Below are 17,010 nucleotides of genomic sequence, written 5' to 3'. Positions count from 1 at the left end.
AGAGATGACAAGCAATGTCACCCTAGTTTCAGGGGTACAACACAGTGAGTAAGCAACTCTATACACACGCACACGACGCTCCCCAGAGCGTAGTTACCATCTGTCACCATACGGCACCATTACAATACATTGACTATCTTCCCGAAGCTGCGCCTTTCATTCCAGTCACACTCCCTTACCACCCATGTCATCCCTCCCCCACCACCCTCCTGCTGGCCCCCATCAGTTTCTTCTCTGTATTTACCTCTCGACCCTTTCTTCACACCCAACCTCCCCATTTAGTGTTCGTCCCTCACTCCCACTTTCCCCCTTCATTTTTTTTGCAAGTTTCTCACTTTCAATCTCTAATTCTTTTCACCTATTCCTTAGATCTTGACACATCTCCTTACCTAATAATTTCAAAGAACTGAGTACATATGTCAGTACCTGAGGCAATTAATAAGTGTCATGTCTCCTATTAAATCTCTTGATGTGTTACTTTAGGAAAAAACCTGGAAGAATGTATTTGAGTTGTGGCTTTGGACATTTTTCTCCTGCCAGTCTGTGGCTGTTCATTATTTTAAAAAGCTGAGTTTCTTTTCAGCTGGATCCTATATTTAGTCCTATGAGGACACTAAAAGACCGGTCAACTCAAGAAATCATTGACCCAATCAAACACGAGACATCTGTGCAGGGCGGGGTGGGGAGGGATCAATGACCTATACCTATGTGAGCACCCTTCCAGCACAGACTTCCTCCAGGTCAACCCCACGGGTGTCCAGCTCACATGGTGATCCCTGGATTAATGTGGCTACAATCCTCAGGGCCCAACTACAGCCACTGCGTGCCTCCCTGCCAACAGATGCCTGTTCACATGCGTCCCAGAAGGTGCCTCATGGCCAGCCAAGGCAAATCCATTTCTCTCTGACACATATCCATTTCCTCAGCCTCCCTGGCAGGTGGACATAAAAGAAATTCTGGGAAAGACTTTTTTCCTCCCTGATGAAAACAAACAAACAAACAAACAAACAAAAAAGCATGCAGAGATAGTTCATCCTCTTACCACCCACCCTCAAGCTTTCTGCCTTTGAAGCGGTTACATGAAGACGTGATGTCTGGAGCTGCAGCAGCCACGTTGCCACTGAGAGGAGCCAGAATATTACAGAACTGCTGACCCAAAGCCGATGTATACACCTCAGGACCCGCGACTTCAGTCACCTCATGCAGTGATACAGTAAGGGACTTTTTGCTGAATTAATTAGTTAATTAATTAATAATTAATTAGTGTTAGCTATATCTTCTATTTGTTGTGTTCTGAGGTTTTGACATCTGGTGTCTTGGTGACCCTGGAGGGACCACCTCTGTGAGGGTCAGCTAATGCTTAGAGATAGTAAAGAAAAAAAACAAAAACATAATTCACCCATGAGTGTGCCTGTCAAATGAAAACCAACGAATCCACAGCCTATACCTCAACTACCTCTTTAATGGGGCTCTCATTCTCCAGGCCACCATCCACCTACCCTAACCCCCTTAGGGCCAGGTGCCAGACAACTAGGGACAAGAGCCTGCTAAAGCTATTCAAACAAGCCAATCCTAATTCTGTTTATCCGGAGTCATCCACTCCTCCCAGGTGGAAGCACAATCATGTCTCTTGCCCACATTTTCCTTCTTCTGTCCTGAGTGACTCTGGGGCTCCCCTTATAGGGGTATACCCCCACCACCATCAAACTTACGTTTTCAATGCCAATGATCCCCTGACCTATTGGCCTCACCAGATCTTAAATTTTCTATTACTATCCTATCTTTTAGAACATGTAGGGAGCCAAATGCCTCCTAACTGATACAGTTTGCAAGACCCTTAATTCAATTCAAAACCGGCACATCTAGGCAATTTCACCTTATCCCAGAAAAAAATAATTCTAGTACTAATCGACCTAATAACACAAAAAGCGGGTTTCAACCCTCTTCAAGAACATTCAGTTGCTCCTCCTGATTCTAAACTATTCTGTATTATAGACCAGTTATTTTAAAAACAGTACTTCTTAGAACAAATGAAAGGAAGTAGGTCATGGCCAGGCCTGGAGGCAGGCCCTCACCCAAAACATCTATTTCCTGGAGTCCTACCTTAGATGTTTGTTTAGTGAATGGGTCTCATATCCAAAGCAATTTTGCAGACTCTCCTTTTAGACCATTAAGGTTCCCCTTGCTAAAATTCCTGATACATGCAGAATTATCTCCATAGACATTTTCCAAACCCTTAGTCACCAGAATGTTTCACTTCTACCATACGTAAGAGATTCCTGCTGGGAATATTAAGAAAGAAAACACCATTCATCTGTCAAAGGTATTCTCAGATCCTTCAACAGACAAATGGATAAAGAAGATGTGTTCATTTATACAATGGAAGATTATGCAGTCATCAGAAAGGATGAATGCCCACCATTTGCTTTGACATGGTTGGAACTGGAGGGAATTATGCTGAGTGAAATAAGTCAAGCAGAGAAAGACAATTATCATAGGGTTTCACTAATATGTGGAGCATAAGGAATAGTGTGGAAGACATTAGAAGAAAGAAGGGAAAAACAAATGGGGGGAGACAAACCATGAGAGACTATGGAGTCCAGGAAACAAACTGAGGGTTTCAGAGGGGAGGGGAGTGGGAAGAGGGGTTGGCCCAGTGATGTGTATTGTGGGGGGCATGGATTGCATGGAGCACTGGATGTTCTATGCAAACAATGAATCATAGAACACTACATCAAAAACTAATGATGTAGTGTATGGTGACTAACATAATTAAAAAAAAAGTTAAAATGGGTACTCAAACAAACAAACAAACAAAAAACCCAAAAACAAAAATTATACCAGGGCCGGGAAGAAGACAGAATGATGGATAAGGCAGGCAGAGCTGGGTCTTACACTGCAGCATGGGACTGGGGTGAAGCATCGGGACACATCACATGACCATCCCTAGAAAGGGGACCACCGGAGCTGGGGAGTGGGAGGCACATTCAGAGAGACCACTGGGAGGCAGAAGTCAACAATAACTCCTGGTCAGAGACAATCAGATGCCAAACATCTCGACTCTAAACTCAGGGATGATTTAAAACATCTCAGATTGCAGATCCTTGTCATAAAGCCAAGAGGAACATCTAAGAACACATTTTAAGCTTTGGTTGAGTTGGGGTGGGACAGGAGGTCAGGAGGGAAAGCGAGTCAGCGGTGATGACTGTTTCTGGCAGAGAATCACAATACACAACGCCCGTGGTACGAATGTGGGTTACACACAAAGACGCTAGGATACCTTCCCTTGGCAGGCTCTCTGTAACTGTTTCGTTATAGGGAAAATCCTTCACAGGTCCCCTGTCACCTCCAAAACCAGTGTCATTTTTCCCATGAGATCTTACAGGACCATGGAGGCACACAGAATCTATGACAAAACGTAGGTTTAAGCTTCCCTAACGGTGGACTCCCAAGCGTGGCCTTGTTGCCCCAGTGCAGGGAATACAAAGAGAGAGGGACCGTGTCCTGCCTGCTCATGGTGGGGGATGCTTCAGGCAGGTTAAAGGGTGGGAAGAGATGGGAAGGGGCTGTCACACCACAGAAACACCTGCCAACTCACAGACACAGAAATGGCTGGAGAGACGACACAGCCACACCAAACGAGGCCCCAAGAGTGGGTCCCCTGTCCTGCAGGGGTGAGGCTACCGGTGGGGCGGGGGTAGGAAGGCACTTACAGAACGTTTGTCAGCCTCAGCCCCTTGCTGACCCTGGAGACATGCAGTGAGCTTCTTGTGAGTGCTGTGGGAAACTTGCTTCACCAGCTCCAGGCGCTTCTCCACCTGCAGAGAGAGCAGCGGTGATGGGGGGGGAGGGCATGTCACCATGCAAGGCTCAGGTCAGAAGTGGGGCCATCGATCTGGACGATCGTGGGAGGGGAGTCCAGCCTGTGTTCTGCAGAGACAAGCCTTGCTGGGGAGACAACACCCAATGCTGGAGAACTGGAGGGAGCCAGGCAATGGCAGACTTAGGGGCTCTCAGTGAGCCTTGCAATCAAATGACTGTCATGTTCCCCGAAAACTCTTATGTAAACTGGTATTTAAAGACCGTAAAGAAGAAAAGTTTGTGTCTACAGAGACTGCACCAAGAGCAGTCTGAGCAGTTGAAATGGCTGTGGGGATGGCTCAAGTCGTAATGGGAAGACATATTCGGTGTCCGTGTTTGAGGGGCCGGTGATACCTTACCTGAAGAAGGTCTTCGCTCAGAACTTCCGTCTTTTCTGCCCTAAAGAGAAAATGGAGAAACATATCAGTAAAAAATAAAAAATAAAAAAAATTAGGAACATAGTCTCTTTCTTATCCTCCACTCTCTCTGTTCATGGCGAGACAAGAGAAACAGACATGCACAACAGAGATTTCTCATAAGAGAAAATATGAACAATCCTGGGATTGACTGGGAACCAACCGTAAATCCTCCGGCAAACAACAAACAAGAGCCCCTGCACACTCTTCTGCTACAGACTGGAACCAGGATAAAAGACAGCAAACACGTTTCTTTCTTTCCAAACATTCTTTTTTTAAGTAACAGAATTAGGCATGTTCCTGAATCTGTACCCCATAACCTCCCCCAGACAAGCAAGTAAAAGTAACAGAAATCTGAGCAGGGATCAATAAACAGCAAAGAAGAAGAAAACATCGAGTTCTGGTGACAAAGGAAATGTCACCATGGAGATGTGACAACTGAGGGTTAGGCGCCCCCACCAGAAAGTGTGGGGCTTGACCTGGAGATGAACACATTCTGAGAAAGAATTTCGGCACAGATTGAAGTGGCCCCAACCTATTAGCAACCCTACTGACATCCCATTTGGGGTGAATGAGAATCTTCTTTGGAGCAAAGCGGTCTCAATTTCTCGTCTGGAGAATCTCACAGGTAAGGTTCAGTCAATGATTTCCCTCGCACAGGTGTGTTCTCTTGTGTTTCTGGGAGTCTCTCTCTCCTTCTCACATGCTCACATATAATCTGCAAATTCCCATGAAAACAAACTGTCAACACTAAAGGTCCAGAGAAAGAAGAAACAACATACGGAGAGCCTGGAGAACTTCAATGACCTGGATTATCGAAGACGGTAACATCTGCATGAAATATTGAAGAACAAATGATACACTAAAGGAAGAGAGTGAGGACGTTGGCTTCTGGGAGGATGGAGTGAGCACATTGCACTTCTCCCCCTCACTAAGTAAACACAAAACCCTGGGACCTTTTGTATAAAACTAACAAGAAATCTCTGCAAGGTGGGCACAAGGCAGACTGGCTAGAAGCCTCCAGATCCGATGAATGGCATGGAGTGGAGTGGTGGGGATTTCTGCCTCACATATTCCACACGTGGCACTTTGGAAGTTGTGAACCAAAACACCAGTGAGGACAGCCAAAACAAGACCAACAAAAGACAGGTCTCTGTAGCCAAAGGATCAGGAAAGAAGCAACCTGGCAAGATAGAAAATGTCTATAGACAAGAATTGCTCACTCAAGCCAAACGCTACAGGAAAAAAACAAAACACAACCCCGTTATCCTACCCCACCCATATCACCAAATGCTGGGAAGGGAGCCTAGCCTTCCACCCTTGCCAGGAAAGGCACTCGACCCTCCCCACCTCTTCTTGGCCAGTGTAGCATCAGAGACATTTGAATATGAAGCTGGGGAATTTGTCACTGCTTGGCTGTAACAGTGGAAACCACATGAGCGGTCCATGCATCTACCATCACCTGGTGGCGACAAGGCATCCTTCTCCCTCCTTGTGGAGGTGGTATAACAGGAGGCTTGGGAGGGAGTCAGGACTTTCATCACCATCCAATAGTAACAAAACCATCCTTTGCCACAGTATAGCTACAAGCCAAGTGGGGAGCCATAACAAACCACTCCCACCCCTCCCAGTCAGAGAGGTATCAGTGAAGGTCCAATTGGGAGCCAGAATTTCCACCCAGCAGTAATGAGCAGCACCACCTTCTTGGGGGAGCAGGAGCCAGTGAAGGCCAAGCAATAAGCCTGGACTTCTATTTCCACCTGCCAGTAACAAAGCAGAATTCTCCCTTCCCCTGCTCAAATGATATCAGAGAACATCAGCTAAAAGAGAAAGTTTAAATAAAACTGAGAATTTCATGCTATAATACAATACTCAAGTTTCAGTAAAAAATGACTTATCATATCAAGAATCAGAAAGATCTCAAATTGAAAGAAGACAATCAATAAATGCCAAAATCAGAATGACAGAGATGTCAGAATTATGTGGCAAAGACTTTCAAGCATTCACTGTGAAGATGCCTTGATGAGCATTTATGAACATGACTGAAACAAACAAACAAAAAATCAGAAAGTGTCAAAACCAGAGGAAAATTTATAAAGGCCAAAGTGAAAATTTTAGAGTTGAGAAATGCAATAATCTAAACTGAAAAATCCTGGTGGACAGATTCAACTTCGGAATGGAGGGAGAAAAGGAGAAATCAGTGAACTGGAAGAAAGCACAAGAGACACTTCCTGGTCTAAACAACAGAGCAAAAATAGATCAAACCAACAAACAAAAACAAGGGGCCTGTGGAACTATAATAGAAGATTAAATATTTATTTTATCAGAGTCCCAGAAGAGGGAAAAGAAGGTAGGACTGAAAAAGTACTCAAAAGAATAACAGCTGAAAACTCCCCAAATATGGCAAAGGACATAATATTCAAGATGCTGAACAAACACAAAACACAATAACGGGATAAACAGGATAAACACAAGGAAGTCCTCACCAAGACTCATTGTCAAATTTCTGAAACTAAAGGCAAAGACCTGACAGCAGAGAGACAAAAATGATACCTTACTAACAGAGGGGAAACCATTTGAATTATAGATTTGTGATGAGAAATTACAGAATACAGAAGGAAGTGGCACACCATTTATCAAGTACTGAAAGAAAAGAACTAACTGCTAATCTACAATCCTATATTCAATGAAAATATCCTATAGGAATAAAAAAAAAAACAAGATATTCTCAGATAAAGGAAAACTAACAAAATGTGTCATCAGCAGGCTTGCCTTAAGGAATTGCTAAAGAAGTTCTAAATAAAAAACAATTAAAAAAAAAAAGAAATGGTAAAGGAAACAGCCTTGAAGTATCAGGAAGGAAAGAAAAACCTGGTGATGAAAAACAGTAAATAAAATGGTCTTCTTTCTCCTCTTGAGTCTTTTAAATTGATGGTTGAAGCAAATTTATAACATTGTGTATGTAGCTCTAAATGTATGTAGAGGAAATATTTAATACAATTATAATTGAGAAATGGTAAAGGCACATAAAGAAAAGTAAAGTTTCTAGATTTCACTCAAACTGGTAAAATAATACTATCAGTAGACTACGAAAAGCTATGTAATACCATTACTATGTAATACCATTAAAACAGCTACATAAGGAGATACACTCAAAAATGCCATAGAGAAATCAAAATGTAATCTAACCCAGAAGGAAAGAAAAAGAAAACAAAGCAATGAAAAACAGGGAAAAAAAAAAAACACCATAGAAAATAAAATGGACTTAAGCCTTAAGATAGCCAGACTTATGTTAAGTGTAAATGGTCTAAATATGTCAATTAAAAGGCAAGATTGGCAGAGTGGATTCAAAATATATTGTCTAGGGGCACCTGGGTAGCTCAGTCAGTTAAGCTTCTACCTTCCGCTCAGGTTATGATCCCTGCATCCTGGGATTGAGCCCCACATCAGGCTCTCTGCTCACCAGGGAGTGTGCGTCTCCCTCTCCCTTTGCCACTCCCCCAACTTATGCGCTCTCTCTCTCTCTCTCTTATTTATCAAAAACAAACAAACCAAAAACAAAACAAAACAAAACAAAAAAACAAATAAAACCTTTTAAAAAATATGTTGCCTACAAGAATCTCACTTAAAGTATAATTATACAAGTAGACTGAAAGTAAAACTGTAGAAAAATATACCATGTAAACACTAGTCAGAAGCAAGCAGAAGGGGCTACATGAACATATGAAGAAGATTTCAATATAGAGAAATGACCAGGGACAGAAAGGAGCATAATATAATGAGAAAAGGTCAATCCACCAGGAAGACACAACAATCCTAAACGTGGGTGAACTAAGCAACAAAACTACCAAATATGTGAAGCAAGAATGTACAGAATTAAAAGGAGACAAATCCACATTTATAACTGGAAACTTCAAAATCCCTTCTTTTAACAACTGACAGACTAACTAGATACAAACCATTAGGAAGAATAAGTGAGAACACAGAACTCCATTAACCAATAGAACTAAATGGACATTTACAGGACATTCCATTCAACATCACAGAATACACATTCTTTTCCAGGGCTCATGAAACATACACCAAGACAGACAATCTCTGGAGCCATAAGACAAACCTCAATTCATTTGAAATAACTGAAATCACATATAATGTACTCTCTGATCAAAATAGAAATTAGTAACAGAAAGATATGAAAGAGATACTGAAAAATCCAAATACCTGGATATAAAATAAAACATTTCTAAATAATCCATGAGTCAAAGAGAAAGTCTCAAAAGAAATAAATAAATAAAATACTGAACTGAATAAAAATGAAAATACAATGTATCAAAATGTTATATATAGCCAAAGCAATGCTAAGAGGGAAACAGACAGCACCAAATCCATACACTAGAAAAAGAAACATTCTCAAATTAAAATCTAAGCTCCTACTGCAACACCTATAAAAAGTTGACCAAAATAAATCCGAAGTAAGGACAAGGAAGGATAGCATGAAGATAAGGGCAGCAATGAATGTTTAAAACAAAAAGAAATAATAAAAGAGAAAAATCAATAATAGAGCTGGTTCTTTGAAAAAATAAGTATAACTGAAGTATACTGTAACACAACTGAAAAGACAGAAAAAGAGAAGACAAATTACTAATAATAAGAGTGAAACAGGAGATATCACTACAGAACCCTATAAACGTCTAAATGTCTTAGAACCTTATATATGGGGGCACCTGGGTGGCTCAGTGGGTTGAGCCTCTGCCTTCTGCTCAGGTCATGATCTCAGGGTGAGATCTCAGGGTGAGCCCGTGCCGGGCTCTCTGCTCAGCAGGGAGCCTGCTTCCTCTACTCTCTCCACCTGCCTCTCTGCCTACTTGTGATCTCTGTCTATCAAATAAATCAATAAAATATTTTTTAAAAAGAACCTTATATATGTAAATGTAACAATTTACATGAAATGTAGTAATTCTTCAAAAAACCACAAACTACCATATAGATCTATATAGCCAATAGGAATAGACAATTTGAGGGGTGCTTGGGTGGCTCAGTGGGTTATGCACCTACCTTTGGCTCAAGTGGTCCCGGGGTCCTAGGACCTAGAGAGCATTGGGCTCTCTGCTCAGCAGGGAGCATGCTTCTCCCTCTCCCTCTGCCTACTTACGCTCTTTCTCCCTGGTGTGTCAAAAAAAAAAAAAAAAAAGCATTGGGGAAAAAAAATTAGAAAAAAATTAAAACTGGAAACTTCAGAAGCTTATCAAAAAGAAAATTAATAAAACCTATCATTTTAATGCCAAAAAAAAGAGGAATAGACAATTCGTTTTCTTTTGTTTTGTTTTAAGGATTTTATTTATTTATTTAACAGAGAGAGAGAGAGCGCACAAGAGTGGCAGAGGGAGAGGGAGAAGCAGGATCCTCGCTGAGCAGAGAGCCCAACATGGGACTTGATCCCAGGGCCCTGGGATCATGACCTGAGCTGAAGGCAGACACTTAGCCCATTGAGCCACCACCCAGGCGTCCCAGGAATAGGCAATCTGAATAGCCCTGTAATAGTAGAAAATTGAACTTGAACTATTAAGTCCTCCCATCCCCCAAAATCTTAAGGTCCAGAAGGCTCCACCAAAGGACTCTACCAAATGTTTAAAAAAGAAATAGCACCACTTCTACCCAATCTCTTCCAGAATACAGAAGAGGGAGCACTTCCCAGTTCATTTTATGAAGGGAGTATTCTTTTGATACCAAAACCAGACAAAGAAGAGTTAAAAAATAATAATAATAACTACAGACTAATATTCCTCATGAATATAGGTGTATGAATCCTTAACATAACATTACCAAATAGAATTCAGTAATATATATAAATAATTATTCACAATTACCAAGTTGGGTTTGTTTCAGAGATACTATTCCAGGGATCTGAAAATCAATCAGTATAAAATCCATCATATTACATACAGACTGAAAAAGAAAAACCTGATCATATCAATGGATGCAGAAATAAGCATTTGAAAATGCAATTCAATTCAAAACCTACTCTTGTCAAAACTCCCAGAAAGCTGGAAATAGAAGGGGACTTCCTCAACTTAAATAACATCTGCAAAACAAAATAAAACACAAAATCAAACCAAATAAATTCTACAGATGACATCTTACCTAATGGGGAAAGTTTAGATACCTTGCTCCTTAAGATGGAGATTGAGGCAAGTATGTCTGACCTTGACACAACCCACATGGTACCACAAGTCTGACTCAGTGCAATAAGGCAATAAAAGTAAACAAAAAGGAAACAGATCGGAAAGGAACAAATTTAAATGTCCCTATTTACAGATGACATTATTGTCTATGTAGAAAATGCCAAAAAAATCTACAGGGAAAAAAATACCTCAAACTAACAAATGAGTTCAACAGGGTTGCAGGACACGAGGTAAACATACACAAATTAAATCTACATCTTTATGTTGGTAATAAACACATGAATCCCGAGATTAGAAATTAAATGCCAAAAAAAATCAAATGCCATTGACAACTGCTACAAAAAAATAAAATACCTACAAATCTATCAAAATATGTACTGAAGGTGTATGCTGGAAACTACAAAATGCTTATGACAAATCAAAGAAGCTCTAAATAAATGGAGACACAAAACTGTGTGGATTGGAAAATGCAACATAATAAATATACCAATATTCAAAAATTAGTTATGGATTAATTAATCTAGTCCCAATCAAAATTTTATCCCGATTTTTGTAGCTACAGCCAGGCTAAATATAAAATCGATACAAAACTGAAAAGGAAGTAGAAGATCTAAAATAATTTTTAGAAAAAATAAATTGGGGGCACCTGGGTGGCTCAGGGTTAAAGCCTCTGCCTTCTGCTCAGGTCACGATCTCAGGGACCTGGGATCAAGCCCCACATCAGGCTCTCTGCTCAGCGGGGAGCCTGCTTCCTCCTCTCTCTCTCTGCCTGCTTCTCTGCCTACTTGTGATCTCTGTGTGTCAAATAAATGAATAAAATCTTTAAAAAAATAAATTTGTAGGACTCACTACCTAATGTTAAGACTTCTTTAAGTCATCAAAAGAGTATGGTGGTAAAAAGATAGAAAGAACAAATAAATAAATAAATAAATAAGATCTAGACAATATAACCAACTGATTTATGACCACTGATTTAGGACAATGCAAAGGCCATTCAAAGGAAGAAAAAAGAGTCTCCAACAAATTGTTCTGAAAAAACTGAATATTCATATGCAAAAAATATGAACCTTGACCCATACATACTTCACAGCATGTATAAAAACTAACTCATCATAGTTCATACACCCAAGTATAAAAAAAATTAGACTATAAAACTTTTGAAGAAAATATATGAGAAAATATCTTTGACCTTTGGTTAGGCAATGAGTTCTTGAGATAACAAAAGCATAATCCATAAAAGAAAAAGAATTGATGCATTAAACTTCATCAAAACTGGGGCACCTGGGTGGCTCAGTGGGTTAAGCCTCTACCTTCAGCTCAGGTTATGGTCTGAGAATCCTGGGATCGAGCCCCACATAGGGCTCTCTGCTCAGCAGTGAGCCTGCTTCATCCCCTCTCTCTGCCTGCCTCTTTGCCTACTTGGGATCTCTCTGTGTCAAATAAATAAATAAAATCTTAAAAGAAAAAAAACAACACTTCATTAAAACTAAAAGCTTTTGCTCTAGGAAAGACATCCCACAGAAAGAGAAAATATTTGCAGATCAGATACATGAAAGAAGAATTATTGCCAGAATATATAAACAACTTTCAAACTCAACAATAAGAAAAAAATCCTATTGAAAAATGGGCAAAAAAATCTGAGCAGAAACTTTATCGAGGAAGATCTATGGGTGGCAAATAAGAATGGAAAAAACTTCTGAACATTATCCATTAGGAAAATGAGAATTTATTCTCAAATGAAGTAAAGCTATTCATGTGGCAAAAGTGTCACCACCACCACCCCTCAAACCTCACCATATTAAGTTCTGGAGAGACTGTAAAGCCACTGGAACTCTCCTATGTGGCTGGAAGCTGAGGGCAATGCAAAATGGTAAAAGCTGGAAAACAGCTCGGCAGTTTCTTACAAACTTGAACACACACTTGCCAGATGACCTAGCAAGGCTACCTTAGAGAAAATAAAATTTACGTTCATACACACACCCCTAAAACATCTCATGAACATTCAACAGCAGCTTTACTTGCAATGGCGAAAAGCTGGAAGGAACCTGAACTGTTAAGCGAAAGGATTAACAAGAGAAAAATCGGGAAGATTAAAAAGAAAAGAAAAGAAAAAACGTATACCAGGCTATTTTTAATTAATATCATATTACTGTTAGCCCAAATAGACTTTGAAGCAGAAAAACCAAAAAACCAAAAAACAAACCCACAACAAAAAATAAAACAAAACAAAACAACAACAACAACAACAAAGACATAAGGGAGGAAGGAACCCAATATCATGAAAAGTCTACCTCACCAAGAGCCTGTAAGAATTCTGCACTTGGATGTACCTGATTAAAACCACAAAATATATAAATCTAAACAGAGAACTTCAGGGAAGCCCTAAAAAATGTACCATAATAGAAATGTATCATTTCCCTTTTAATTAATGAGAGGTAAAGCACACACACAAGAAGTAAAGATACAGAGGATTTGAAAAACATGTTAACAGATTTGACGGACACACATGGAACACTGAATCTAATCCCTATAGAACAGAAATTCTTCTGGGGCACATAAGTATTCATTTCTAAAAATTAACCCCTTAGTATCTTTCAAGAATGTCTCGACAAAAACCAAAGAAGAGATGCCAAGCAGACAATGTTCTCTTACCCTGAGGTCATTTAAGTTGCAATACATAGCTGAAAAGTTAAAATTTTAAGAAACACACATACAAGATTTAGAAACTTTAAAAACAATTCTAAATAGCTCAGAGGTCAAAGAGATATGGCTAGAAATGTAAAATATTGAGAATCGAACAGTTAAAGTATCAAACTTGAGGGGTGCCTGGGTGGCTCAGTTGGTTAAGCTTCTGCCTTAGGCTCAGGTCATGATCCCAGGGTCCTGGGACTGAGCCCCGCATTGGGCTCTCTGCTCAGGAGGGAGTCTGCTTCCCCCTCTGCCTGCGGCTCCCCCTGTTCCTGTTCTCTCTCTTGCTGTGTCTCTCTGTCAAACAAATAAATAAAAATCTTAAGTAAAATAAAATATCAAACTTGTGAGCAAAGTGATACTTTAAAAAATATAGAAATTCAAATGCTTATTTTAGAAGAGAGGCTGAAAATACTTGAGAAGTATAAACAGTTTAAAATTCAAGAAATGAGAAGGAAGGAAATAACAAAGGGAAGAAATTAGTAAAATAGAAAAAAAATTGAATCAACAAAGTTGATAGTTAATTTTTTGAAAAGACTAACAAAATAGCAAATCTCTATAGGAATTATCCAGAAAAAGAGAAAGAGAAGGAAATAATAATAGAAAAGAAGATTGCAGATCAGTAATACTGCAGAGATTAAAAAAATAAATGAAAGTTATGAACAGCTTTATTTGAAAACAGAACAAAATGGCCAAAGAGCTAGAAAAATAAAGCAAGCTCAAACTGACTCAAAAATAAATAGGAAATCTGACTAATCCTATAAACCTTTAAAAAAAACACTGAAGCAGTAATTAAATATCTTTCCACAAGGAAAAAAGAAGACCAAGATATGTAGTAGGAAACTTTTCAACAAATGTTTCCTCCAAACTTGTACAAACTCTTCAAAAGAATAGAATAGAATAGAATAGAATAGAATAGAATAGAATGCAACACACACAGCTCATGCTAACAGAGAAGTATAACTCATTACCAAAACAAGATAAGGATGCAGAAAGAAAATTATAGACCAGTCCTATACATTAAGAATCATAAAAATCTCCTCAAAAAATGAGCATATTATGAACAAATTAGATTAGTCGCTGGAATGCAAGAGTGGTTTTCCTATTTTTAAAGGCTTTATTTTTAAGTAATCTCTGCACCCAATGTGGGACTCAAACTCAAACCCTGAGATCAAGCGTCCCATACGCCACCAACTGAGCCAGCCAGACGCCCCGAGAGTGATTTAATTTTAGATATCTGCAAGTGTAATTCATCACACTGACGGATTAAAGGATAAACCATGATGGTCTCAAATAATGCAGACAAAATATTTAATAAAACTCAATGCCTCTTCAAGAAAGATAGGGCAAATAAGGAAAATGGTTACCTTTGTTTTTTGAAATGTACCTATAAAACATTATTTTCCATGGGAACATGTTGAAAATATTCCCTCTAAAGTCAAGAAAACAATGCCTAGTATCACTTCCTAGCCAGCTCAGCAAGTAAGTGAAATGGATTTAAAAACTGAAGAGAAAGAAGCTAAACTGACATAATCTATAGAAGTTATTAAAAGTAATGAACGTTTAGAATGAGAGCTGGATAGAAGAGCAATATAACAAAATCAATATAACCAGCAAATACTTAGATCTAATTTCAAAAATCACTTAACCCAGGAAAAAAAAGGTAGAATAAATGTAATAAAAGATGGGCAATATCTCATGGAGAAAAAAATTAGTAGAAGACAGTAACAAAGACAAAATGAAAGACAGATATCCTGTATTTATGGATAGAAAGAATTAACTTCATAAAGATATCAGTTCTTTTTATAACAATGGAACTTGAATGAAAATTCCAAATGAGGACTTTTAGAAACTAATTTAGGGGCCCCTGGGTGGCTCAGTTGGTTAAGTATCTGCCTTCAACTCCAGTCACAATCTTGGGGTCCTGGGATCGAGTCCCATGTGAGGCTCTCTGCTCAGCGCACAGTCTGCTTCTCCCTCTCCCTCTGTGGTCACTCTTCTCTCTCTCAAAAAAATAAATAAATAAAATAAATAAAATCTTTAAAAAAATTTAATGAGCCAATCTAAAACTTTTATGGCAATGCAAAGACATAAGAAAAAAACCACAGTCATCCTTAGGAAGAACGGGCTGGAGGAATTTCACCACCAGATACTGAAACTTACTAAAGTCAGAGCAATTAAGACAGTATTATATCAGTGTTCACACTGAACATGAGAACAGAAGCGTGTCCAGGAATAGATCCACACACGAAAAAATGATAGATAGAGGTGTTATGCCAGATTGCAGAAAAGATGTGTTTATCCAGTATGGAGGGCTGGATTAATTGAATACCCCTTCTCAAAAAAAAAAAAAAAAAAAAAAAAAAAAAAGAAAGAGAAAAAGAAAATGAGAGTTCTACCTAAAAAATAAAACCCAAGTCCTGATTAAATTTGAACCACAAGACATGAAAACTTGTGGGAAAATATATACGCAATGTCTTATATTTCGGACCATGGAATGACACATTGGGGAGATAAAAGATGAACCATAAAAGAAAAGAATGTTTACATAAAAATTAACTTTTGGTGGCGGCTGGGTGGCTCAGTGGGTTAAAGCCTCTGCCTTTGGCTCGGGTCACAATCCCAGGGTCCTGGGATCGAGCCCCGCATCGGGCTTTCTGCTCCGGGGAGAGCCTGCTTCCTCCTCTCTCTCTCTCTCTGCCTGCCTCTCTGCCTCCTTGTGATCTCTGTCTGTCAAATAAATAAATAAAATCCTTTAAAAAAATTAACTTTTGTTACAGTAGTTGAGAAAAAAATGAAAAGAGAGTCAGGAAATGGGGGAAGATATATGTTAAAAAAAAAAAAAATATATATATATATATATATATATATATATATATATAAAACTGCCAAAATATTAGCATTCATATCAGAACATCACATCATAGCATTCATGTCAGAAAGTTCCAAAATAAAAAAAAAAAAGGCATCAATTCTTCTGAAAAATAGGCTGAAGACTAGCACTTCTGAGATGAGAAACTTCTAATGATTAACAAACATAAAAATGTGGCCAACCTCATTAGTAACCAGGAACATACAAATTAAATTACAAAGAAATACCACTGTCCACCAACCAGCCTGATAAAAATGTCTGACAATTCCAAACAGTAAAGATAGGGAGTAAGGGAAATCGCTACAAATCATTGTTAAAAAGCATTGCAGAAAACAATGTGTCATTATCTGGTGCATTTGACACTGAAACGCAATACCCAGATGAAACATCTTTTAAGAGCACAATACAGAATATTTACTCGTATTATGTCTGATGTACTCTAGTATTTTCTACTACACTCCCCAAATTGATTCTATTATCTCTAATGAGTTGGAACCCGTATTCAAAAAACACTATCCTAGAGAAGCCTCCACACATTTGCCAGGAGACATTTACAGAACAGTCCTAGCAGTTTATTTCTGTGGGGTTTTTTTGTAAAATAATAAAAAAAATTGAGGGAGGAAAAAAGTCTATCAAATAGAGTTATAAGATGCCCTCCAAAATAATAAGAAACCTAGGAATAAACCTAATAACCAAGAGGTCAAAGACCTGTACTCTGCAAATTCTAAATACTGAGGAAAGAAACTGAAGATGACAAAGATATGGAGAGACATGCCATGCTCATGGATTGGAAGAATCAATATTGTTCAAATGTCTCTACTACCCAAAGCAAGCAATACATATAATGCAATCCCTAATAAAATACCAACAGCATTTTTCACAGAACTAGAACAAACAATCCTAAAACTAGCACCACAAAAGACCCTGACCTAAAAAAGAAAAAGAGAGCAGGAGCCATCACAATTCCAGACTTCAAGTTATATTTCAAACC

General features: G+C 38.9%; 1 protein-coding gene across 4 annotated transcripts in view; it reads right to left on the bottom strand.

Annotated features, from left to right (window-relative positions):
• The window catches only part of ARHGAP44 (Rho GTPase activating protein 44), a 167,733-nt gene that overhangs the window by 74,330 nt on the left and 76,393 nt on the right, over positions 1-17,010 (bottom strand). For all 4 annotated transcript variants that reach the window (XM_044249135.1, XM_044249134.1, XM_044249132.1 and 1 more), the window contains exons 2-3: positions 4,221-4,260; positions 3,714-3,818 (exon numbers count right to left, since the gene is read on the bottom strand). In XM_044249135.1, the coding sequence (XP_044105070.1) occupies positions 3,714-3,818; positions 4,221-4,260 (145 nt within the window). The remainder of the gene's footprint in view (positions 1-3,713; positions 3,819-4,220; positions 4,261-17,010) is intronic.

Source organism: Neovison vison, chromosome 5 (assembly GCF_020171115.1).
Source record: "Neovison vison isolate M4711 chromosome 5, ASM_NN_V1, whole genome shotgun sequence".
Classification (NCBI taxonomy): Eukaryota; Metazoa; Chordata; class Mammalia; order Carnivora; family Mustelidae; genus Neogale; species Neogale vison.
Note: the sequence above shows the minus strand (reverse complement) of the source record. Positions and strands in the feature narration are given on the sequence as shown.